Source organism: Molothrus aeneus, chromosome 28, assembly GCF_037042795.1.
Source record: "Molothrus aeneus isolate 106 chromosome 28, BPBGC_Maene_1.0, whole genome shotgun sequence".
Taxonomy (NCBI): domain Eukaryota; kingdom Metazoa; phylum Chordata; class Aves; order Passeriformes; family Icteridae; genus Molothrus; species Molothrus aeneus.
The window spans coordinates 3,137,098-3,159,773 of NC_089673.1; the positions used below are offsets into that span (position 1 = coordinate 3,137,098).

The following is a 22,676-nucleotide window of genomic DNA, read 5'->3' on the forward strand; positions in this document are numbered from 1 at the left end:
GAGCCTTTTACACTGCAGATTATCAAGATGACTGAATTAAATATCAAAACTTTGTCAGTGAAACTTGAAATAGAAAGTTTCATGCTGAGTATTTTACGTTGAAATTGAATGTTTGGCATTGAAATGCTCTCCCGTGGCCAATAGGATGTATTTCTAGAAATTCATGAGGGAGAATATGAGTGGATCTGAAGGAAAGCCAAGGGGAATGGTACCTGCCTAATTCAAAAGGATGGTAGAAGGTGAAAAGAGGAAAAAGTAACTTAACATGGGTTGCTGCAAGTTGGGTCCATTTTTCTTAATGCCTGCAGTTCCACTGGCTCAGTTTGTTTTCATGCTTAAATACACTTGTTTTTATGAACAAATAAAGAGTCAAGAGCTCTGCCCTCATCTGCTTAGATTCTGCTGACTGTACCCACAATGGACATTTGTTGCCATGCAGCAGAATAATCTGTGACTTCAATTTGATATTAAAGCAAGAGTTGAAGAGATTCCTCAGCCAGCAAAATACATCACACTAGTTCACCAGCTTCACTGGGGCAGGAAAAGGTAAAGAAAAGGGGAGAAAATGCTTCTAAGAGGTGAAAAATAACCTGGTTTCCCCCCTGCTTTTGACTAGGCTCCTCTACTTTCATACATTCACTTCTAGTTTATTAATAACATGGTTTTGTTGATAGTGTAAATTGCATTTAATGTTAAATTAAAAATTGAAATTTTGAATTATTTATTAATTGTTTTTAAATTTAACTTTAATTTTAAAATTTGAATTATTTCAAAGGTTTTTTTTTTTTTAAACGGAATTGTTTATTGTGGTGTTCAAGTACATTTATGGAAACTCACATTCCATGCTAATAGTTCTAAATCATTATGTGTTTTCAAAGCCATCAGTGTATTTCCTGCTTTGTTTTATTCCCCTTTTTTGCTCTTTGCCTTAATTCCATCTTGTGATAGTGAAAGATTTCGCCAGCGTAGACTTTTTAATATCCTGTACAACATATGAGTAGTTTTACTGATTTAATGGAATTGTTTATACTGCACCATGCTCACCAGGGGGGATGTAAAAACTAATTCTTACCCAACTGTTTTAATTACCAGCAGTTTCATAAGCTTTGGAATGAGGACAGACATTCACTGGGAAGTAGATTGAGACAATAAAACTCGTTTTTACATCAGCCGTTTGCAGGTGCTGGTTGGCAGAGGCTCAGCTGGTCTGGATTTAATTAGAACCACAGAAATGAAGCATTCTCTGCCACAGTATTAAGCTTCAGTGTTAATTTTTTTTTTAAATTCAGCTTTAAAGTGACCTAAAAATGAGGGTGAGATGTTATTATTTTGATGCCCATGTGGAGTTCACGCTGACACTTGTGGAATTTCACTGCTACGTGAACAAAAGAGAGTTCTTTACATTTTGAGAGATGAAATTTGTGAATAATGCAAAAATAGATACTTCCTGAAAGAGGTGAAAATCTGAGTTAAAACCAGAATGCCCACTTGAACCAGGCCTAGAGTAGGAGAAGCTACTGAAGTCAGTCTCAGGAAGTCGCACGTGAAGAAAATAGCCAGGGTGACTGGATTTACCAGGACAAAAGAGTAAGTTTTATAGCAGAAAGACACTCACATGTTATGGTAAAGATTCTGAGGGAATTTGTGTCTTTCTAATTGCAGAGAGGATCTTAGAGAACACTTGTTACAGTGCTACAGATTTTCCTATCTGTAACTTTTTTGCATTTTTCTTTTACTCCTTTCCACTTAAGGAGAAGACATTGACACACACACAAAATATGCATGGACGAACTCCGTTTTAATACTTTTTTATTGTAGTACTATAATTTACTTTGGTAAATTCATATCCCTGTTTAAAGTGCCTTAAAGCAATTAAAACTTAGTTTAAATTCAAGTATTGTAAAATGTACAGAGTCTAAGCACAAAAAAAAAGCTGCATAGTGAAAATACTGGAGCAGGCTGATACATTCAGGATGCCAAGTACTCAAGTGGTAACAACAGCAGCTCATGATTCAGGTTAAGGATAATTAGCAAGTTTGATACAGTACAGACAGGACAGGGCAATATCAATGCATTGTTCTTACCATGAACAAAGGATGGAAGCATAAATTAACTCTGGAAGAATCTGCAGTACCAGTTTTGTACACATGCCATAAGTAATAAGGCAGATACTGACACTGAAATCAATCCTGTACATGCTGCTGTAATCCAGCAAACCCTGTGTGTGGATTCTCCAGACTCTGAGCCCCAGCAATCCTGGGTTCCAGTGGGACCTGTGGCATCCATCCTCTTCAGAATCCTCACAAACAATCATTGTCAGCTTCATACAGTCTTTTTTGAGTCTTTGTTTGAAATTTGTCCTGTAAGGTTTTAGAGAAGGATGGCTGTTCCTCTGTGTACCGGTGCAGGGTTTCTCTTGGGGTTTGTGTTTGCCCACAGCTACTTTGGGTAGGAGTGGGGGGTTCTTGAGGGGTCTGCTTGAATTGTACACTGAATTTGTAGCCCTTACATTGCCCAGTTAATTTGAAGTAGTAACAGTTGTACCCTGGTGTAACAGTGACTTGTCACATGGACTAGATCAACAGCATCACTTACCTGTAGTGTTTGTCAGAAGAGGAATTTGTTGAAGATATTTTAATGCACATTGTTATTATAAACAAAATGAATGGAATACCAGCATTCAAGTGGTTGTTTGGCTCCTCCCTTTTGAACAATTAGAGAGTAATTTCATTTGCCTCGGCTAAGAGACTTGTAGTACAAGGGTGAGTTTGGACACATAAGAAAATGGTTGATTTTTCAGGGGAAATTACTGCTTCAAAATCAGTTGAACAATATGGCTAAAATGTTACTGCATTGTAACAATGCTTTTAAAATGGATGTGTATGGATGTAAAGACATTTTTGCTCAGTTGTTGCCTGAAAAAAAGGAATTTAAAAATACTAGCCACTTTTGAAAGAAAACTTTGTTAATAGTTCATGTATTTTAAGAGTATTTTCATATGTAATTTTTGCTGTTAGAAAGAATTATTTTAAAATATATTGATGACAGCTGTGATATAAATTATTGCAAGGATTCACCAGTCATTATATGAATGGAATATTGAATAGTTAAGAGAAGCAAATAGGCATTTCTCATTTTTGGAAAGAGAAAAGAAGTTCTCTTTTACAAAGGTAGAATATGTCAAACTATAAAGTTCTAGTTTAATTTTTGTAATATTTGGTGAAATTCTACAAAACAACAACAATGAGAATATGAAAGGGCTGCACCCAGAGTATAAAACCAGTAGAAGTTGGGTTTCTTGGAATTGGAACCCCCTTTCTTTTAAAGGACTTAAATGGTTTTCTTGTATTGATCCAAGTGCTGGGTGAGATGTTGTGGTTGTAGCAGACAGCAGCCGTGGGAGTCCATCCCCTGCTCATTTCCAGAGCCCCTTGTGGATGCACTTTGAGGGAATTGCCTGAGGTTAAGGTTTGATGGATGGGATGCTGCAGGATCTCCTCATCACCAGCCTGACTTCGATGTCGGGGAGGCTTTTCTGTTTTGTGTGCAAACACCCTTCCTCTGTGGCTGCCAGGTGGAGATCGAAGCGCAAGGAAACGGACTTTTTCCTTAAGCGAGGGTTGTCCTTAAAGAAAGAACCTTCCCATTCCTTAATCACTTCATCCACTTTTTCTGTCCTGAAACAATAAAGAAAATGTATTTATGATTTTTTTAGGCTATACTGGTTACCTATCTTCAGAACTGCTTTTGAAACAGAGAGAGAAATGGCATCATCAAGAGTCGAGTTAATTTATATGGGACTGAGATAGCAGTGGTGTCTTTTTTTTCCAGGTTCATTCTCCAGAGAAGCTAAATAAAGGGTGAGGGTTCATTATGTTCTTGTTTTTGTACTTTTAGGTAGACATGGCTACAAAACCACTGCTCCAAATACTTTAGGCAGTTTGTTTCCAAGGAGAAAGTTTGGAATCCAAGCTCCAAAATTTTGCAAGAAACCTCAGTACTGTAGTGGGCAGGACAGAATTCCTGCATCTGAAAACCTTCAGACTAGGGAGGAGAAAATCTAGTTTAGACTCAAACCTCAGAATGTGGAGCTATATTACATTAAAGAGAAAAAAGGGCAAAAGTAAAATAGGGAGAATTGAAAAGCCAGCTGATCCAGGAATATTGAGGCACCCAAATCCTGTTGATTCAATTCTCTGTGTGTGTGTGTCAGAATTCAGATCTGAAAGTCAGGCTCTGGGGCCTCACCCAGCTGAGTACACTGCACCCAGCAGAGTAGCTCTGTGCAGATCTGAGTGTGTGATGAACAAAGCTCCTGCCCAAAAATAAACGTCACCTACGGAGTGTGTCTGCTGGACCTTATGATGACATTAATTTTTTTCAGCAGCTGATTATGGTTCAGTGCTAGGAATAGCCCACTAGAGTGTGTTTAAAGGTAACATTAAATTACTCTACAAAAAAAGCTTAAAGAGCAGGAGGGAAAAAAAAAAATTGAGGCAATCCAATACTATTAAAGTAATTTCAGTGAATAACACATCCTCACAAACTTTCACATGCCTGCTTGGGAGCCAGGCTCTCCCTCCCCTGTTTGGGGAAACGTAGGAGTTTCCAAGGAGCAAGTTGGAGCAGCTGAGCCTGAATTTATGTGCATAAATATGCCCCAGAGGGACTTCCCAAATGTGGTCTGGGCTCTTTGCTTTCAGCCTTAGCGAGATGAATTATTCATAGTTTCATTCTTAACAGAAATAGAAATTACAAATCAGAAGCACCAGCAGGGTATTGTTTGCTTATGAAGCTAATACTAATAAAAAGAACTTTTAAATGTAATGTATTGTTAAACCCTGCCATTCAGTGCACCTTCAGGAGCTCTCACTGTGCTTCTGAAGCTCCTGGGCTATGTGGGCACCTAACAGATACCAAATAACGGAAAATTCAAAGCTGCTGAGACGTAACCTCCACCCTTTCCTTCCAATTGTTATTTTGTGAAATTCCTGTTTATCTTACTGTACAGTGCCATGAGCTTCAGCACTTTCCTTCATGATGTTTCCATCTAGGATTGCTTGTTTTGTCATCAGTTCCACCTTCTTTGGTTTGTGCTTCTTTACATCCTCTGTAAAAGAATATGCAGGTGTACAGTGAGCAAGGGCAGTACACAGGACCTGGAGGTATTTCCCATGCATTGGAAAAGGTCCTTTTTTAATATTCAGGAATTTGTCAGTAGTTGTGAACACTTAAGGCCAGAATCCCTTAAGGAGAAGGTGCCTGAAACTCACCTGAAGGCAGCATAAAGGTGATCTTGCTAGTGCTGGGTTTTTTGTCATCCTTCTGGGCAGGTATTGAGCAACAGAACCTGCAAAAAAAAAAAAAAAGATTAGAGGCATCTAGTACTATTGAATTACTTTAATTCCTAACTTGTCATATGAACAGCTGTGAGAAATTTAAAAGTGTGAGAATCACAAGAAGTTCTGTTTGATCATGGTAACTATTTGTTGGGATTTCTTGTTCTGAGCCCAGAACTGGAGGAAGTGTCTGACAATATCTGTGCAGTTTCCTGCAGGGGTCTGTGCTGGTCTGAGACAGGGACTCCCTGGCCAGCACTTCATGTGTGTGGACTGGCCCCATGTGCTGTGACACCTGAGGGGACACAGGATCCCAGTGACCCTCACTGAGGGAGGCTGCAGTGCCTGAGCTGCTCTCTGCACTGTGTGTGAGACACTGAGCACCAGAAACTCTCCACTCAGTGAAGCTACCTTATAATGAAACCTTTTCTAAGACTTTATACTGTAATTTTTAATGTTTAGTTCATGTATTTTACAATTCTGATTATGTGAGACCTTCAGAAACGGAAGACAAATGTGAGATCTTTTTCTCTCAGCAGCGAGTACCTGCTCTCCTCTTGCTCCAGCAGACTGCGATATGTCGCTATCTCCTCCTCCAGCTTCATCCTCGTGTTCAGGAGAATTTCATGCTCTCGAAGCTGTTTCTCAATTCCTCTTCTCACTTCCAACAACTCTTTCTCCAAGCATTCAATCTCACCTTCCAAATTTTGTAGCTGCATGTGGTACTGCTGCTCCGTGGCCCGCAGTGAACGTTCCAAACCCTTTTCCTGTGAAATTTAAGTCATATTTTAAGATTTGGAAAGTTTGTGTGCAAAGATGTTACAGACACACATGGTTTCATTAACAAACTGTATTTTTACATAAGTTCTTGTAAGATTATTCTTTAAGAACAGGAGTCAAAGTATTTCAAGGTAATACTTTGGCTGAGAAGTTTTCTAGTAAAATCTGTGGTTATTTAAAATCAGATGAAAGTGTAGCCATGTCTTGCACAGCAACCCACTGCCTTGAGTTTACAGATCTCTGATTTTACAGTTAAACAATGTCCAGCTCAGTGCTGTATGAAGTGTCTGTGTGCTCTTGGAGCTTTTCTGTACTGCTGAATTGAGCAAAAAGCTGACATTTTATTACAAATGAATTGATAAATCTGGTCCACACATTAAAAAAAGGTCATAAACATGCTGTGAATTGGTAAGGCAGAATGACCAGGAGCTTGCTGAGGGATTATCATGCAAATATATGCTTGAGAGCTGTGAAAACAGAACACCACACGTGTCTGGAGAGGCAGATCCTGCTCCAGAACACGCGCTGGGTCAGTGTGTGTGAGCAAGGGCTCTGTGAGGAGCTGGAGCCCCCCAGATGAGGGATTTCTGCAGTATGGTGGCTGTGACTGTCACAGAAATCAACTGTGGGATAGTTTCCATCAAGGACAAGACTTCTGTTTTCCATGAGATTTCAAGTTTCATTTCTGACTCTTACCACAGCATGGAGAGACTCGATTTCCACCTGCATGTGGTGCCACTGCCGTCGGGCTTCACACAGTTCTGCTCTGGCTGCCTTTAGTGCTTCTGCATCTTTGTCCATTCTTTTACTTGTACCTTCTTCTAACTACAGGGGACATACAAAAGACAGCAATATCAAAAATATTCAAATAACAATAATAAATTGGCACGTAGTCTGGTTGGAATTTTTGTTAGAGTTGTATAAATGTGTGAAAGCTCACAGTGAGGAGTTAATATTTTCTGTACTGTGTAGAGGGAAAGTCCTTATCCCACTGTGTTCGATGGGAAGTGGTTGGCCACATCTCTATCCCTGGCACCTTTGTCCTAGAGGAATTCTCATACAAATTACCCAATTGTATTGAGACCTTACTCACTTCCTGGCTTAGAGGAAGTGCAGATGGTTCAAGCTTCCAATTTTGAATAAGGTGCTTTGATTTTAATGTGTGTTTGATTTCAGGGTTTTGGGTTTTTTTCCTTTTATCCTGTTAAAGGTAGCTTTTTAAAACCACTCCTGATCATGTGTGAGGTCATTTTAGATTGAGACTTCTCTTTATTTTCGATAGTATGTTCCTGCAGGTAACTTCCAGAATGATTGCTTGGCTTACAGAAGTTATTTTTCTTTTTTGATTCTGAGTTTCCCTGTAAGTGGTGAAGATGCCCTAAGCCTTTGAAACAGCACTTGCTCTTTTGCATATTTTACTGCTTTATGCAGGTTCTTATGATGACATTGACTTTAAGAAAATAATCTCTTTAATTCAAGTCTTATGAACTAAGGAAAATAAGGCTTTTGTTGCCCTGTACCTACTGGCCTATTGCAACTTTACCAGATGGTCATTTTGGTGAAAATCTAGGTTTGTCTCATCCACAAGTGAGCCCTCAATGTTCTTTGCTTCCCCTTTCATGCCTGGGTACTGCAGAATTTATGTGACACGACCAAACCAGTGTGCATTGGCTGCTTTGTGCCAACCCAAAGATAAACTTGGCTTCCCTGTGGGGTGTGCAGCTGCCGTGTGTCTGGCACTGTGCTGGATCAGCCAGGCTGCAGCAGCGCCTGGCCTGTCCTTAAAACAAACCTCTGGGATTCCTGCAATACCTGCTACAAGGTGACAGAATACCTGATTCCCCCCTGAATCTCTTGACATTTGGTGGCTCAAAATTGTTTTGCCATTTGATTTCAGCTGGGTTTAGAGCTGTTTGTATGTAAATCCCTAACAGCAGCATTGTGTGTTGGTAACATTTAATCGAGCTGTATGACAGAACGACTGATATTTGCTGAAAAGCAAAACATAGTTTTTACTGTGAGCAATAGAAAATAGTTCCTGCAAAGGAACAGTGTACTTTACTAGAGGGCTAAAAATGGCAAAGATTGCTGTATATAAAAGGATTCTCTTCAGGATTCTTTTTTCCTCTGAGATAAGTACATGGAGCTAGAGGTTACCCTGTTACAGCCTATGTCATCATCCCTTAAATCCCAGCAATAGCCCGGCTGCAGGGACAGAAAAGCATCCTGATGAATTACACAGCATTCGTTCAGTATGAATCCATACCCCTGACAAAATCTATTTCCGATTCTTCTAGTTCACATCTTACTGCGGTAAAATCCACGTCCCTTCCCCGAAAATCTGCTGCATTGAATGAATTACTGTACCTCATAGAGGCTGCGGGAGGAACTGTACGGCCAGGGAATGGCTCCGTACTCTGCAAGGTGTGTGGCTGTGAGGAGGCATTACCTGCGTCCTTGCTGAGCTGACGGTCTTTATCTGATTTCGGGTGATGAGCGATTCATACTTTGCCCTGATCTCTCGGCGGAGCCGAGCCGGCTCCATCCTCCTCCTCCTCCTCCTCCCATCCTCCCCGGCTCCCGGCTCCGCTGCCGGCGGCGCGGGGCTGCGGCCGCGGGGCCGTTAAAGCGGCAGCGGCCCAATTTGGGGAGCGCGGGCGGCTCAGAGCCTGGCAGCCCGTCCTGGCACAAAGGATAGCACTGAAATAACTATTCCTAAATCATACGCCGAAATTATTATATCAAAGTCTTAATGGTTTTTGTGACGCTGTAACTGTAGGGTTTTATAACTTCAGAAATGTGAGGGTAAGAGAGAGAAAGCGAAGCATAAAGGTGCAGCTGCCCAGCATGAGGTGCTCTGGCAAGAGGACATGGAAAGACAGAGCTTTCCAGCAGCATAGCTGGGTTGCTGGCAGTGTCACTGGCAGGTGTCTCCACCATTGTTAGGGATGTCACAGCATTTTCATCCCTGAAGACATTTGAGACTCAGTGAGATGAAGCCTCGAGTGTCTGACCTGACCCACTGCTGAGGAGTGCCCCATCTCAGAAATGAGCTGGGCTCCGGGGCATCCTCTTTTATGGGCAGAAACACAACAAGGAGGGAGAGCAACCAGCACTTCTGGTGGTGAGTAGTGCTGGTTCAACTTTTGGGAAGGCCTTTGGCTCCTCTTCTGCAGAGGACAAAGTTCTGGTGAATGTACACTTCAGACACATCACTGCTGTCAGGAGAAGGGTCTGGGTTGTCTCTGATGGTGTTTCAGAACCTGTGCCAGGTGTTGGTGTGCTCAATGCACACAACACACGAAGTATGTGGGGTTCTTCCCCCTTTCCTGACAGCTCCCAGGCAGGTCCAGCACAGGTTGTCTGGTGTGCTGTGCTTCTTCATTTCCTGCTCACTGGAGCACTGTGTGATCCCAATGATCTTGTCTGCTAAGAGTGGCTCCTACCTACTTCCTTTTACCTCTTGTTCATTTAATTTTTTTTTCAGTAGTGCACAATACCAGATATGCAGTAAAAAAATTTCCAATTTCAATAGAAATTTAAAATTTAGCAAAGAGAGAAATGTGTTTTTGGCTCTAAATGAGAATATACAATAAAACAGGCAGTAAACTTTCATAAGACACACATCTTTTTAGAAGTCAAAGTATTGTACCACTTAAAAGTCTCCTGCTGTAAAAAGGCTTCCCTGTTCTTGGCTGTGTCTGTTGGCACATGTGAAAGGATCCTGTGTTTGGATTTTCTTTTCCTTAGCTGACTGTCTTCCAGTTATTGTCCACTCTCTTTTCTAAAAGTGTCTTAATTATCCTTATTCTGTGTAGTTCTAAACCCAAAATATTGTCAGTGTTTGTCATTGATGGGATGAGAACAGTTACATAAGAAAACATTAGGAATCCATCAGACAAACACAAGGTATTGCACTTGGGATGGTATAATCTAATGCTTTCTATCTTTTTTTTCAGGTGTAAAGGGAACACCTGGCTATGAGATTCATGAAGGCTAAAGGTAGGCAGGTGTAAGCAATTGCATTTTTCCTAGGACTTATGGAACTTGGAATTCTAGCTGCTTTCAATGTTCATATTTTATTGCTGGCTCACCACACAGCTGCAGGGGGTCATGGAGAATAAAAGGACACTAATACATTAAAGCTTGTAGAGTACTTTTTATTTGGGATGAAAACTGAAAAATGAGATTAGAACAGCAAAATTATTTTATCTATTGGTTACTAAAGATTATAGAAAGGCAAATCTGATTAAATGTGTGCTTCATATTTCTGGTTATTGAACAGAGATTTGATGATATTTTTAAAGAACACCATGGAAATCATACAGGTAAGGCTGATAGAGTGAAGCAGGAAATGTATGTCTGCAAGGAATGAAAGTGCCAACTTTGTCTTATCTAAAAGATTCTGAGTACAAAGCCAAATGTTTTATCACTTCATACAAAAGAATAAAGTTATTTATCCATTTTGGCTTGGAGCAAGTGGATCCTTTGCCACATCAGATTGTGCCTCATATCTTCTCTTCAACTTCCTTAACGTGGGATGCAACAACTTTTCCATCTACCACTTCTTCGACAATTGTCTTGATCTTTCTAGTTTTGGTTGGATCTAAACATCATGAACAAAACAAAGAATATTTATCAATGTGTAAAAATGATAAACCAAAGCAGCACATGACCAGGTACCCCCTTTTCCTTCCCAACTGGCTTAATGAACTCTCTGATGTAGTTAAACAGGATAACATGTATTATTTGATTTGTAAGAATGACTTTAGAAACAAAATTTTATTCAATCAAGTTCTACCTACCTTGAGAAGAGTCCAGTGATTGTGTTTGAGATTTGGACCCTGTCAGGGATGAGCTTTCAAGTGTAACTGCCTGTCCAGTGCCCCTAAAAGGGAATCAGAGACATCACTATTGCAGGATGTGTGATAGGATCAGGATAAATTCCCTTTTCATGGTGACATTGATAGGTTATTTAAGTAGTGAGCAGAATGGCTCACTCTCCTCAGTCACAGTGATATTTCAGATCCCTGTATGTGCCTTTTTGTCACTTGGAGAATGTTCCACTTATTTCACCTCTTTTTTTCCTGGAAAGGATTTTGCTACAGAAAATAAACGCAAGGAGATATTTTGTGTCAACCAGTTCCTTACACAAACTCTCCATCCAGCAGGCGCCGGTAGGTTTCAATCTCCATTTCCAGACGAGTCTTGATGTCTAGGAGCTGCTGGTACTCCGCGTTCTGGCGCTCCATGTCAGCCCTGACCTGGAAAAGCTGGGACTCCAGGTTCCCAATCTGCATTTGGATTTGTGACAGCTGAGCGCAGTAACCACCTTCCGTTTCTGCTAAAGTGTCTTCCAGGGACTTTTTCTGTGTAAAGATATTAAATAATCTCTGGGTAAGGAAAAAAATCTCTTAACAAAACCAACTGAAGTAGTTTAAGGGAGTGAGCACAGCTGCATTACTCAGAGGGTTTTATTTTCTTTTTGAAAACAGTGGTTTGAAAACTTTCCCTTGTCACTTCCCTAAATGTGATGTAAAAACTCATCGGCTTTGTGACATGCTCTTTGCAATCCAGTTAGATATATTACTGCTATTTAGAAACTAAAAGAATATAGGATTTAATTGGAAAGAAATGCAAATCCTCAATTCTATGGAATAGGATTAGGTCTAAAAAGACTTTTGAAGTTGCCGAATTGGCTCTGAGCAGTCAGCAGCTTCCCAGAACATACCATGGCAAGCTGAGACTGCAGCTCTATTTCCAAGCTCTGGAGAGTCCTTTTCAAATCTGTGATCTCGCTCTTTCCTGACTGGAGCTGCTCAGTGTGAGTGGAGATTTCCCTTTTCAGCTCCCCGCTCTGAAATGACAAGGAAGAATGGGGTGTAATTTTACTGTTCCAAGTATTGAACTGATTTTCCCATGCATTTCGCTGAGTTTGCTCTCTCTGGTTGTTACTTTTTCATTGAACCACGCTTCGGCCTCTTTACGGTTTTGCTCGGCAATGACTTCGTATTGTCCTCTCATATCATTCAGAAGCTTGGTCAGATCAGTCCCTGGGGCAGCGTCCATCTCCACACTGACTTGGCCAAATTCACTGCTTTGGATGCCCTGAAGCTCCTGGAGACATTGAAAATAAAGAGACGGTTCTGTTAATAAAAGACAAAATAGTTATACCAAAATATATGTAAAGAAATAGATATGGTACAAATTCTGTTTCAACAAGGATCTGTAAATTGTTTGTCGTACTCTTTCAGCAAACTCAAAAATTAACAGCAAACAGAACCTATAATGAAACCCAGGAACTCCCCCTGGCTTAAATAAGGGAGTAATTTGATGTTTCACAATTTCATGTATCTTGTTTTGAATTCACAAAGGAAAAAAATTACCTCTTCATGATTCTTCTTGAGATAAGCCAGTTCTTCATTCAGGCTTTCAATCTGCATCTCCAGATCTGCCCTGGTCATGGTCAGCTCATCCAGGACTCTGCGCAGACCATTGATGTCAGCCTCCACACTCTGCCGAAGAGCCACTTCATTCTCATATCTATGCATAAAGGGATTAATTATTATTTTTCACATGGCCAGTGAGGTCAAATGCAGACTATTAATGTGGTTTATTTTAGCTTTAATTTGAAAACTTAATACACATAATTATTATAATACTGCTTAATAATTATACTACAAGTATTCTACAAGGAAAGAGATTTTTAGTACAAAAGAATTTTTTCCTTAAGGAGTTTTTATAACATTAAGATATCCTTACTTCAGTCTGAAGTCATCAGCAGCCAGTCTGGCATTATCGACCTGCAGAATGATCCTCGCGTTGTCGATGGTTGCATTGATGATCTAGAATACAAACAGTGTTCAGAGAATGATGTTACAGCCCAAAGGCTTCATGGCTTTGTAATGGCTTTAAACTTTGTGTTCTACAAGGGTTTGTAGAATTGCATTCCATCGCTGCCTTCTCCTTTATTCAGATTAGACAAATCACTGTGTGACACAGCTACAGAACTGCTTTAAGGTACAGGAAAAATTCACCACATGTCACCAGTGCAAGGTGACAGAGGTCACTGCAAATGTCAGTACCAAGGGATAAAATGTGCTCTTGGTTTCTGAAAGAAATTTGCTGCTTTCATTAATACTATTAAGTATTTAATTAATACTATCGAGTTACAACTATAAAGATACATTAAATACATTGCTTTGCTACCTTGTTTCGAAGATCTTCAATGAGAGGATAGAATTTACTGTAGTCATTCCCAGATCCAGGGGTGCCAGTGCCAGGGCCATTTTTCTCATACCATTCACGGATTTTGCGCTCCAGCTCGGTGTTGGCATCCTCCAGAGACCTCACTTTGTCCAGATATGCAGCCAGACGGTCGTTGAGGTTCTGCATAGTCTCTTTTTTAGAGCCAGAAAGAATGCCACCATCTCCGGCACCAGCAGGGCTAAACCCACCTCCAAAACCAGTCCCTAAGCCACCACCAAAGCCACTTCCAAAAGCAGCACCTGAACTGCTGCCAAAACCACTTCCCGAGCCTCCCCCAAACCCACTGCCTAAGCCACTTCCATAGCTACCACCCAAACCACCTCCAAAGCTTCCCCCAAAGCCACTGCTTAAGCTGCTCCCAAGTCCTGCACCTGAACTGCCCCCAAAGCCCCCACCAAAGCCAGAGCTTGAACCCAACAGAGAAGCTGCACCAAAGCCTCCACCAGACCCCCCACCAAAGCCAAGCCCACTGCCACCAAAGCCTCCTCCACCACTGGAACTGGACATCCTCAGAGATCCCCCTCCAATTCCGCTCCGAGAGGAGAACTGGCGGGGCCCGCCGCTCGTGCGCACGGAAAGGGCCATGGTGCTCGAGGTGCCTGGATCTGCCCCGTGGAGGATACAGCAGAGAGCAGGGCAGAGCAGGAGCAGGGTCAGCTTTATAGGGACAGCAGTGGGTGTTTCAGGAGGAGTCCCCACCTCCTGGGGAGAGCTTTCACTCTCTGTCTCCCTCCTCTTTCGGGGGGATGTCAGTTTAGTATGTTCTGACCAACCGAAATGATATGTGCCAACCAAAATTGCCAATGGGAGTGGAAATCTGGTGCCCTCCAGGGATTTGTATGAGGGGAAATGGGTGGAGTGGAGCTGAGACATCATGATTGTGTTCTGCCACGTGCAATGGAGCATAAAAAGTTCTTTTCGCATTTAAATCCCTCCTAAATAATTGTTTTGTCATTGCAGATGCAGCGCTTCCTGCATTTGGGGCTGTTCTTACAGGAGTTTGCTAAGTCAGCAGAGTGATCCCTTTGATCCCTGCTTCTCAGCCTGTGTGGCAGGAATGTCTTTCTTTTCATAATGCTCTTCAGCCAGGAGCCTTTGCTGGATTAGTGCTCCTGGATGCTTAAGAAGTAAGAAAAGTAACCATCAGGTGTCCAAGGGCACATGGATGTTCAGTGAGCTGCAGGGTGATCATTAATATGAAAAGATATAAATATAGCAAATAGGATTTGGAATTGGGTTTATGCCCTAACCCTTTCATCACTGAAGTACCTCAGAGTGATATGCTTATAGTCTATAGCATATAGAGTTTGTACTTTGGAGCTGGGAACTGACCATTCTCTCTGCTAAATAGTTTGTTGTTATCTCAAAATAAGAAATCTGATTTCTGTATTTGGTGCTTTCTGTAATACAAATCTGAAGATCAAATGTGGCGCTTCTGGGTGCAGGTTTGGGCATGGGAACCCTCCCAAGGCAGTATATTTTTCTTTTGAAGTCATTTTGATAAATGTAAAATCGTTTTTCCTTTGTCCTGGCTTAATTATATCATTGGATTTGTCAACTGAAATGTGTTAATTTTTGATTTATCTGCACTCAGGAGCATGGGCTGCTTTTGGGGCAGAAAAGAGCGGAAGATCAAAGGTGTAAGTGAAGCATTTGTGTGGAAATGAGCTGATAGCCTGGTCTCAGTGACTGGGGGCAGTGAAAGCAGAGGATTAGTTCTTTGGCAGCTGCTTATGTACAGTACATAGCTCTGAACAGGTGAGGTTTCATAGGGAAGAGCTTTGTGTGTTTATGTTCTCAAGAGGAAAATGTAAACTCCTGGGACTGAGAATCCAGGTGTGGCACAGGGGCCTCCCATGGGACACAGAACATTATTGGCACAGAAGGGTTTGAGAGAGAGGGAGATAATTTCAAATATATTTTTATCCATAAAATATCTTGGCTTGCCATAGTCCCTGGTGACATAATCATTCACAGAATGTGAAAAATATCAAACAGGCTTCTTCAATTTATTTTTTCATGTTAATATATTATGAAAAGCAAATTCACACTTCTTATGTATTTGAAAATGTATTTCTTGAAATACATTTTCAAATACATAAGTACATTGAAAATGTACTTCTTATGTATTGAAAATCAGGTTTTAATGAAGTGAAGTGCTTTGTGTTTGAGTGGGAGTTCACATTCAGAAGAGGTGTGCTGAACTGATGCCTTAATGCATTTTAAATACCTAATACTTCCATTTTTATCTGTGTTGGAAGCAATTATACATTCATACCAGGCTGATTTGATTTTTTTCCATCAAGGTACTTAGTCACTATAGAAGTAAACCTAAAGTCTTCTATGTTGTGACTTACAGATTTTTATTAATGCTCCCCCACAAAAACAACAACAACAACAACAACAGATTTGAGATTTTGGCATTTTTTAATCCTTCTGGGGTTTAGGGTGAATTATAGATCAGATTCTTTATAACCCTTTTCATTTTGGCATCAGCACCACGGAATTCAGAGGCATCTTTTCTGCTGGTGTCATTTACATCTTCTCTTCAACCTCTCTGACCTCAGAGGATACAATCTTGCCATCAACCACCTCCTCAACTATTGTCTTGATCTTCTTAAACTTACTTGATTCTGTTAAGGAAATTGAAAAGAGAAGTAATTTAATGCAATGTACACTGACAGAGTAATATTGCTGCTACATCAGGAAATATCAAAAAGCATCTTCAATCTCCAGGTCCTTGAGGTAAACTTTTTGCAGTGTATGAGGTGTGGCTTCTCTTTTGGATACTGAGTATGTTGTCCATAGACTGCAGTTACTCTCTAGCACTCTTGATAGTTTTGCTTCAGTTTAGGACAGACTTGTAGACCTAAAACCTTGGAGTAGACTTACAGCAAACTGGAAATTTTTGCTATGAAACTGGATATGTCACTTGGATGTCTCAGTCTCCCTGTGCAGCTGGCAGGGAGAAGCAGATGCTTCTGCCGTTCTCCAGAGGGGAATTCAGTAATTCTCTGTTGTTCTCTTGGGTCTCTGAGGACTCACAGAATGACAGAATGGGTAAAGTGAGTCTGTGATTTTATACTAGGCACCTGAATTTAATGTATAAACCCAGGTTTATCTGTCCTCACAGGGTAACCAAACAGTTGATTGCTTTCTTGATGTGAGATTCCACTGGCTGATTATTTGCTCTGAAGCTGTTATTTTACATCAGGCTACTTCATTCCATAACATTTCAACAGGCCACCATCAAAACAGAAAGAAGTTGGTGGGACATACCTTTTTCAGTCACCTCTACTGTTGGCATCTCTTCTAAATACCTGTTCAAATTGTAAATTAGAAAATGTAAATATATGGCAACTCATGTATTGAACATCCTTGTGCATTTTCTATGTGTTTGATCAGGACACCTAATCCCCTTTCATCAAGACATTGAATCAGAAGATAACTCAGTAAAACAAGTTCTCTCAGTTGCAGTGAAACTTGCTAAGCATAAGCTGTAGGTACAGTTAATCTGCAGACTGATCTCTGCAATGCCAGGACTTCAGGTCACACAGGTACACCCGATCTAGTTCCTGAGCCAGAACAGCTGAACAGGTAGAATCTGGGAGGAAGTTCCACTTTCTGCTTAACCCACACAGACAAGTTGATCAAAAACTGCATTACAGGTGTTCCTGGCATGTGAACATCTACCCAACTCCCCAGCTCACAGTGACAGTCTGTAGGCTGGGAGAGCCACCTCAGAATTCCTCAGCAGCTTCAGTAGCCCAGCCTGAATGGCAGCCTGCTCTCATTCTCTGGCCAAGAACTGGACAATGGGCTTCCCCACCCCAAAACAGTTGGAGAGAGGCAGATTTGACACAAAACACAAACCAACACACAAAGCCATGTGTGTGCTCACCCAGTCTCCTCTCCCTCCAGCAGCCTGCGGTACGTGGCGATCTCCATCTCCAAGCGAGTCTTGACATCCAGCAGGATGCTGTACTCAGTGTTCTGAGCCTCCATGTCAGCTCGGACCTGCCTCAGCTGAGCCTCCAGACTGGAAATTGCTCCCTGTATCTGGTCAAGCTGGTGACTGTACCGTGCTTCCGTTTCAGCCAGAGAGGCTTCCAGGGTCTGTTTCTATCGTGCGTGGCAAGAACAGTGACATATTATTCAGAGGATACATTTTTCAAAATAACATTTTGATTGTAAAGCCCCTCATTCCTCTATTTATCTTTTTATCCTCTATTTATTACACCTCTGTGTTACTCTCTGCTATTCACAGTCCTTATTTTGCTTTTTTGTTATTTACCATGGTCAGCAGGGACTGTAATTCCAGCTCCAGGTTCTGGCAGACCTGTCTCCGTTCTGTAATCTCTTTCCTTTGGACCTCCAGCCTCTCAACATTGAGGGCAACTTCCTGGTTCAGTTCTGCTGTCTGGAATGGAGAATGGAGGGACTGTGAACTGCAGCCAGGCACGACTGAGATTCTTGCTGGTGTTTAAGCAGTTGACTTTACCTGCTTTTCAAAATGTTCTTTGGCTTCTTGGCGGTTCTTTTCTGCCATTTCTTCGTATTGCTTTCTCATGTTTTCCATAATAGCTGCGAGGTCAATGCCGGGAGCAGCATCCACCGCCACGCTGACAGAGCCACTCGCCTCTTTGCGCAGCCTGTCACGGTCCTGCAGCAACGGGAGCTGGGTTAGCACCAGCTGCAGGGAGCTGCCGCTCCTGGTCATGGGACACAAACTCAACATCTACACACATAGCACTAATCCTCAATAGTACCTTGGGGCAAGACGACTTAATCACCTTGTAAATACTGTTTAGTGCACCTCATCTTAGAACAGTTCACCTACTTGATAGCAATAAATGTTATTTCATAGATAAATGTATCATAAAACGATTTCCTCAGAACCGGATCTGTGGAATGAGGGCAGAAGTCATGGCTCCTATTTGGGTACTTTTTGGGTTAGCAATTCCTGAACCATACGTTTTTCTTAGAGAAAACCTTTACTCCTTCATTCCTGGAATGGAGGAGTGTTCAGCCTTTGATCCCTGATAGCTTGAATGTCCCTTAGGGTCACACATGGTTATGCTGCTTCCAGGAAAGATAGAAATGCTTCCTAGTGAGGTTGTTTGCCACTCAAAACCCCTCTCCCTGGCAGTGGTCAGCTGTTCTCACCTCCTCATGGTTCTTCCTAAGGAAAACAAGTTCCTCAGTTATGTTCTCAATCTGGGACTCCAGGTCAGCTTGGGTCAGGGTCAGGTCGTCACGGACACGGAGCAGTCCAGTGATGTCGCTCTCCACACTCTGCCTGAGCAGGTGTTCATTCTCAAACCTGTACAATACAGTGCCTTTTGTCATCATTGGAATGCAACAGTTTGGAGTAAATGTTAGAATCAGTAACTACTGCAGTCATTGTGAAATTTTCATTAAAGTTGGAAAATGTTCACTTCTTGGCACCGATTCCAGTAAGTGGAAGCTTTCCTAAATAAGAGGAGCATGAAAGAGAATTGATATAAAATCGTGGGACTTACTTCAGCCTAAAGTCATCAGCAGCCAGCTTGGCATTGTCGATCTGCAGGACAAGTCTGGAGTTTTCCATCTGAGCAGCAGAAATCTAAAGGGAATGGCAGACAAGCAATGAAACTTTGCACAGAAATTCACACTTGATCCTTTCCTGGGAATGAATAGTATGAGTGGGCTTCATCCTCCTTCACTTCAGCTGTCTGTTGGTTGGCTGGCTTTAAGCTAAGTTCCATCTGAAGTGCATGAAGGGAATTAGGGATGTCCAAAAGACAAATTGTCCTGCCATAAAATAAGTGTATCAAATAGTTAGGATGAACTGTTCTCTGAAGGGATCTGCTTTTAAATGTTAGGAAGTAGAACTGATAAAAAATAAAAAAGAAAGGACTGAAGGAAGTTCTGGAAACATGATTTGACAAACCTGTCAGTTGATTGTTGGGAATATTTCATTGTTTCCAGTGGTAATTTACTATTTTAAGTAGTGGTCTTTAATTTTTTTCTGAGTGTTTGCCCTTCTTTTCTAATAAACCCCTTTGAAATAGACTGTTGCTAAACTATATTTAAATATGTAGATTACCATTTTTCACTAATTAAAGCCACCTATGGCAAATATAGAACTAGTTAGAGTCACAGATTTTTCAGGTATGAGATTACTCACAACTGCAGGCATATATCTGGTATTACAAATGATTGAAAATCTGTCACTAGTAGCTCATCAAAAATGAAGTTTTTCTTCCCAGCTAGGCCAATTACAATTTGGAAAAGTACATTTTCTACAACAGATTGTTCTCTATCTCACTGATAACTGCAATTCTTATGTTTATGGAGGGCTCTATGATCTCTTACCTTATTTCGGAGTTCATCAATTGTTTTGAAGTAGGAGCTGTAGTCCTGCCCTACACTTACGGTGTTCTTTTCATACCATTCCCTGATCTGCCTCTCAAGCAGGGAGTTTGACTTCTCCAGTGAGCGCACCCTCTCCAGGTAGGCAGCCAAGCGATCGTTCAGGTTCTGCATCGTGGATTTCTCGTTGCCAGCGAGCAGCACATCGCTCCCAGTGATGCTGAGCTGGAGGCCCCCTCCGAGGCCTTGGCCAGAGCTGGTGCTCGTTGATATGCGGGTGCCATAGCCCCCAGCCCCTCCATAGACACTGGGTGCCTGGATCTTCTGGATGGACATTTTCCTGGAGGTCAGACTGCTGACACTGGGTGCAGAGGACTGGACACGGCTGCTCGTACTCCACTGGGTGCTGCGGGTGGAGAATGCCATTTCTGCTCTTTGTCTTCTGGGCTGAAGCAGGGAAATCAGCACAGATAGAGACGCCAGTGAGGAGCTGAGTGTGCACTGTGCACCTTTATACCTTTGTACAGGTCCAGGAGGAAGCACAGTGGCTGGAAACCCCACCTATGTTGACGCAGAGTGTCGCTGGTGTCGGCACAAAGAGCACACAGGATATTGCCCCCCCTCCCCATAATTTGAAGGGGTTCTCGTCTGTTCGTCTGTGTTTGAGGAACACTCCCTGGGTAGTTTGCTTGCTTTGTTATTTTGTATAACAGATAAACAAAAAATGATCTGTTGAATCATTTATAACCATGTACCTGCAGTCAAACCTCTCTGTAGCCCTTTAGAACAAATGAGTAGGTTCTTAGCCCCCTCCCTGTGCAGCTCATGAATTTAAAATGAGAGTTGCCTATATGTGACAAGAGACTTAAAATATTTATATTTCTCTTGAGTAAGAATAACTTGGGCCTCAGGACAGTCTAGAACAGTGTATAAATAATTAGAAAGGAGGCAGCTGTACTACCATGTGAATTCATTTCATAGTAAGCACAAACCAACATCTGCACTGCCAGTGAAGAGGCTGTTGCCATCAGCTTGGATTGAATATGCATTCATCTGGTATTAGAAAATCCTTGCAAGTGGAATTTGAGCTTTCAGTACATCTGAGATTGAGTGGAAAGGGTATTTCTTTGTCTTTAAGTAAGAAAGGAGGAGTGAGAATATTGGAAACCTTCACAGCCCTCTGTGTTTCACATGTGAGATGCTGAGATCCATAGAGTGGCAGGAAGCGTTGAGTTCCAGCTTCCAGCAGAACGAGCCTCCAGCCCTCCAGTGTGGCTGAAGTTGAAGCAAAACAAGTTTCCCTCCTTGTGGCCTCATCAGAGACCACCAGCTAACAAGTGCCATACTGGGGAGGTCTGTCCCCAGCCCAATGGTCATTAACAGAAACCAGCTGCCTTTCCAAGGCATGAAGAGACTCAACCATCCTACTGCTGATCATGTGGAGAAGGCTCCTGGGCTGACTGTGCTGTACACTTGATACAGAAAGTGCACGGAGAATTTGTAAAGCGAAGGAAGAACCTGATTGCTGAGGGGCTGTCAGTGCTGCAGGAGAGTGGGTGGCAGGTGTGTGTTGGGACAGTGTGGAGGTGCAGCTCCTGGGGCATTGCACTGACACTGCTTCTGTGTGTTACTGGTGTTGTCAGGTAGAACAATGAGCAGTACATACTGCAGCTGCTGTATGTACTGATCTCCCAGCTTGGGGCAAGGAAATTGGTGAGGCATGGAGCTTTGGAGGCATTGAACTGTGTATTGGAGGCACCTTCAGCTTTCTGAGAGCACCCAACCCAGAATAGTTGGGTACTAGGGATTACCTAAGATATTAAGGGATCAGTACTGCCAAGTTTTTAAGTTACTGTGCTAGGGATTATTCTAACTGGTCTTGGCTCAAGGCAGAGAGTTAAACTCTTGTACTTGACTGTTCTGGAAACACAGCTTCCAAACCAAAGCCATCAGTGTGCAGGACAGGATTTTTCTTTCTAAGAGGATGCTGTGGAGTGTCTTTGGACCTTGAACTTCTTTGGGTGTAGCTTGTAATAAAAAAGCCTTTATGAGATGTAAAACCAAAGTACCCTGGCCATGACATTTGGTGTGTCATTACAGAGACTCAGGGTGGGTTGTCTTTTGTCCAATGAAATTATTCAGGCTGAGTAAGAATTGCTCATTTTAGGAGCAGAGTCTACACCTTTAGACTCTAAGAGGAGTACAGTCCTGCTGGTCTTACATCCCTTGGCTCTGTATCTCACTGCCTAGATCTCTGCAGAATTGTGTGGCAGTCTGTTTAAGAGCAAACATTCTGCTTTGTCTTCTCAGTATTAAAATTAGTTTTCATGTTAACCTGGGTGATATTTTTTCTAAACATCATTTGGGGGTTCTATTTTTTTTTTTTATTGAGTGAGCAAATGAAAAAAGAAGTCAGTGATTTGAATTAAGGTGAGCATCAGGCTTAGGTCAGACATTTGCCTTGTGTTATGGCTCTGCTGCTTTTGTTCAAGCTGAACCTCCAGCAATTATTTTCCTCTAGACTGCTCAGCAGAAGCATCCAAGATGTGTGCAAGAGGAAGCAAGGAGCAATGGCATCATGCAAACCTGATGTGAAAAGACACAAGGCTGAATTTTCTTAGTGTTCTTTTTATTCTCATCCCTCATTTGTTTGCTGACAATTTCTCTGGTCTTATCATTTTATATATGCTTCTGTTCTCCCCAAAAAGCTAGAAAATTTGCAAGAATACTTCCTAAGATCAGGATAGAGTCACATCAGAGGTGGGGTTTGCTCCTGGTTTTGGTTCAGTACACTTTTTTCCATGTGACATATCTTGACTGGTTGTATCAATCAGTGGAAACTGCCAGAAGGAGCCCTGAAGCTGCAGCCATGGCAGTGAGGGGAGGGTGAGCCGGGCTAGAGGGCAAGGGGCTCCTCAAGGCACCAGCTGGGAG

General features: G+C 41.9%; 3 protein-coding genes and 1 long non-coding RNA gene across 8 annotated transcripts in view; 1 reads left to right on the forward strand and 3 right to left on the reverse strand.

Moving 5' to 3' along the window:
* Positions 1–1,792: 1,792 nt before the first annotated feature.
* Positions 1,793–8,717, reverse strand: KRT222 (keratin 222). Of its 3 annotated transcripts, none has more exons than XM_066566742.1 (6): positions 8,569–8,717; positions 6,816–6,944; positions 5,886–6,106; positions 5,274–5,350; positions 5,088–5,110; positions 1,793–3,673 (listed from the first exon to the last, which is right to left on the reverse strand). In XM_066566742.1, the coding sequence occupies exons 1-6, from the start codon at positions 8,662–8,664 to the stop codon at positions 3,464–3,466; spliced, it is 756 nt and encodes a 251-aa protein (XP_066422839.1). In that variant the 5' UTR covers positions 8,665–8,717; the 3' UTR covers positions 1,793–3,463. The 3 variants fall into 3 exon arrangements, with proteins under 3 accessions (XP_066422839.1, XP_066422838.1, XP_066422840.1); XM_066566741.1 differs by having other exon boundaries at positions 1,793–3,677; positions 5,005–5,110; XM_066566743.1 differs by having other exon boundaries at positions 1,793–3,677; positions 5,005–5,110; positions 8,487–8,596.
* Positions 8,505–22,676, forward strand: part of LOC136567229 (uncharacterized) — a 55,636-nt gene continuing 41,464 nt past the window's right edge. Inside the window, exons 1-2 of the long non-coding RNA XR_010785114.1 lie at positions 8,505–8,543; positions 10,079–10,121. This is a non-coding gene — a long non-coding RNA (uncharacterized lncRNA). The remainder of the gene's footprint in view (positions 8,544–10,078; positions 10,122–22,676) is intronic.
* On the reverse strand, positions 10,628–13,973 carry LOC136567216 (keratin, type I cytoskeletal 12-like). The gene is made up of 8 exons (XM_066566725.1): positions 13,329–13,973; positions 12,882–12,964; positions 12,506–12,662; positions 12,075–12,236; positions 11,851–11,976; positions 11,271–11,488; positions 10,925–11,007; positions 10,628–10,725 (listed from the first exon to the last, which is right to left on the reverse strand). Exons 1-8 carry the CDS (start codon positions 13,971–13,973, stop codon positions 10,628–10,630), a joined length of 1,572 nt encoding a protein of 523 aa, XP_066422822.1.
* LOC136567223 (keratin, type I cytoskeletal 20-like) lies at positions 15,924–20,168 on the reverse strand. 3 transcript variants are annotated; one of them, XM_066566737.1, is made up of 8 exons: positions 19,746–20,168; positions 18,911–18,993; positions 18,555–18,711; positions 17,890–18,051; positions 17,683–17,808; positions 17,290–17,510; positions 16,668–16,708; positions 15,924–16,021 (listed from the first exon to the last, which is right to left on the reverse strand). In XM_066566737.1, the coding sequence occupies exons 1-8, from the start codon at positions 20,166–20,168 to the stop codon at positions 15,924–15,926; spliced, it is 1,311 nt and encodes a 436-aa protein (XP_066422834.1). The 3 variants fall into 3 exon arrangements, with proteins under 3 accessions (XP_066422834.1, XP_066422836.1, XP_066422835.1); XM_066566739.1 differs by lacking the exon at positions 16,668–16,708 and having other exon boundaries at positions 15,924–16,041; positions 17,296–17,510; XM_066566738.1 differs by lacking the exon at positions 16,668–16,708 and having other exon boundaries at positions 15,924–16,065.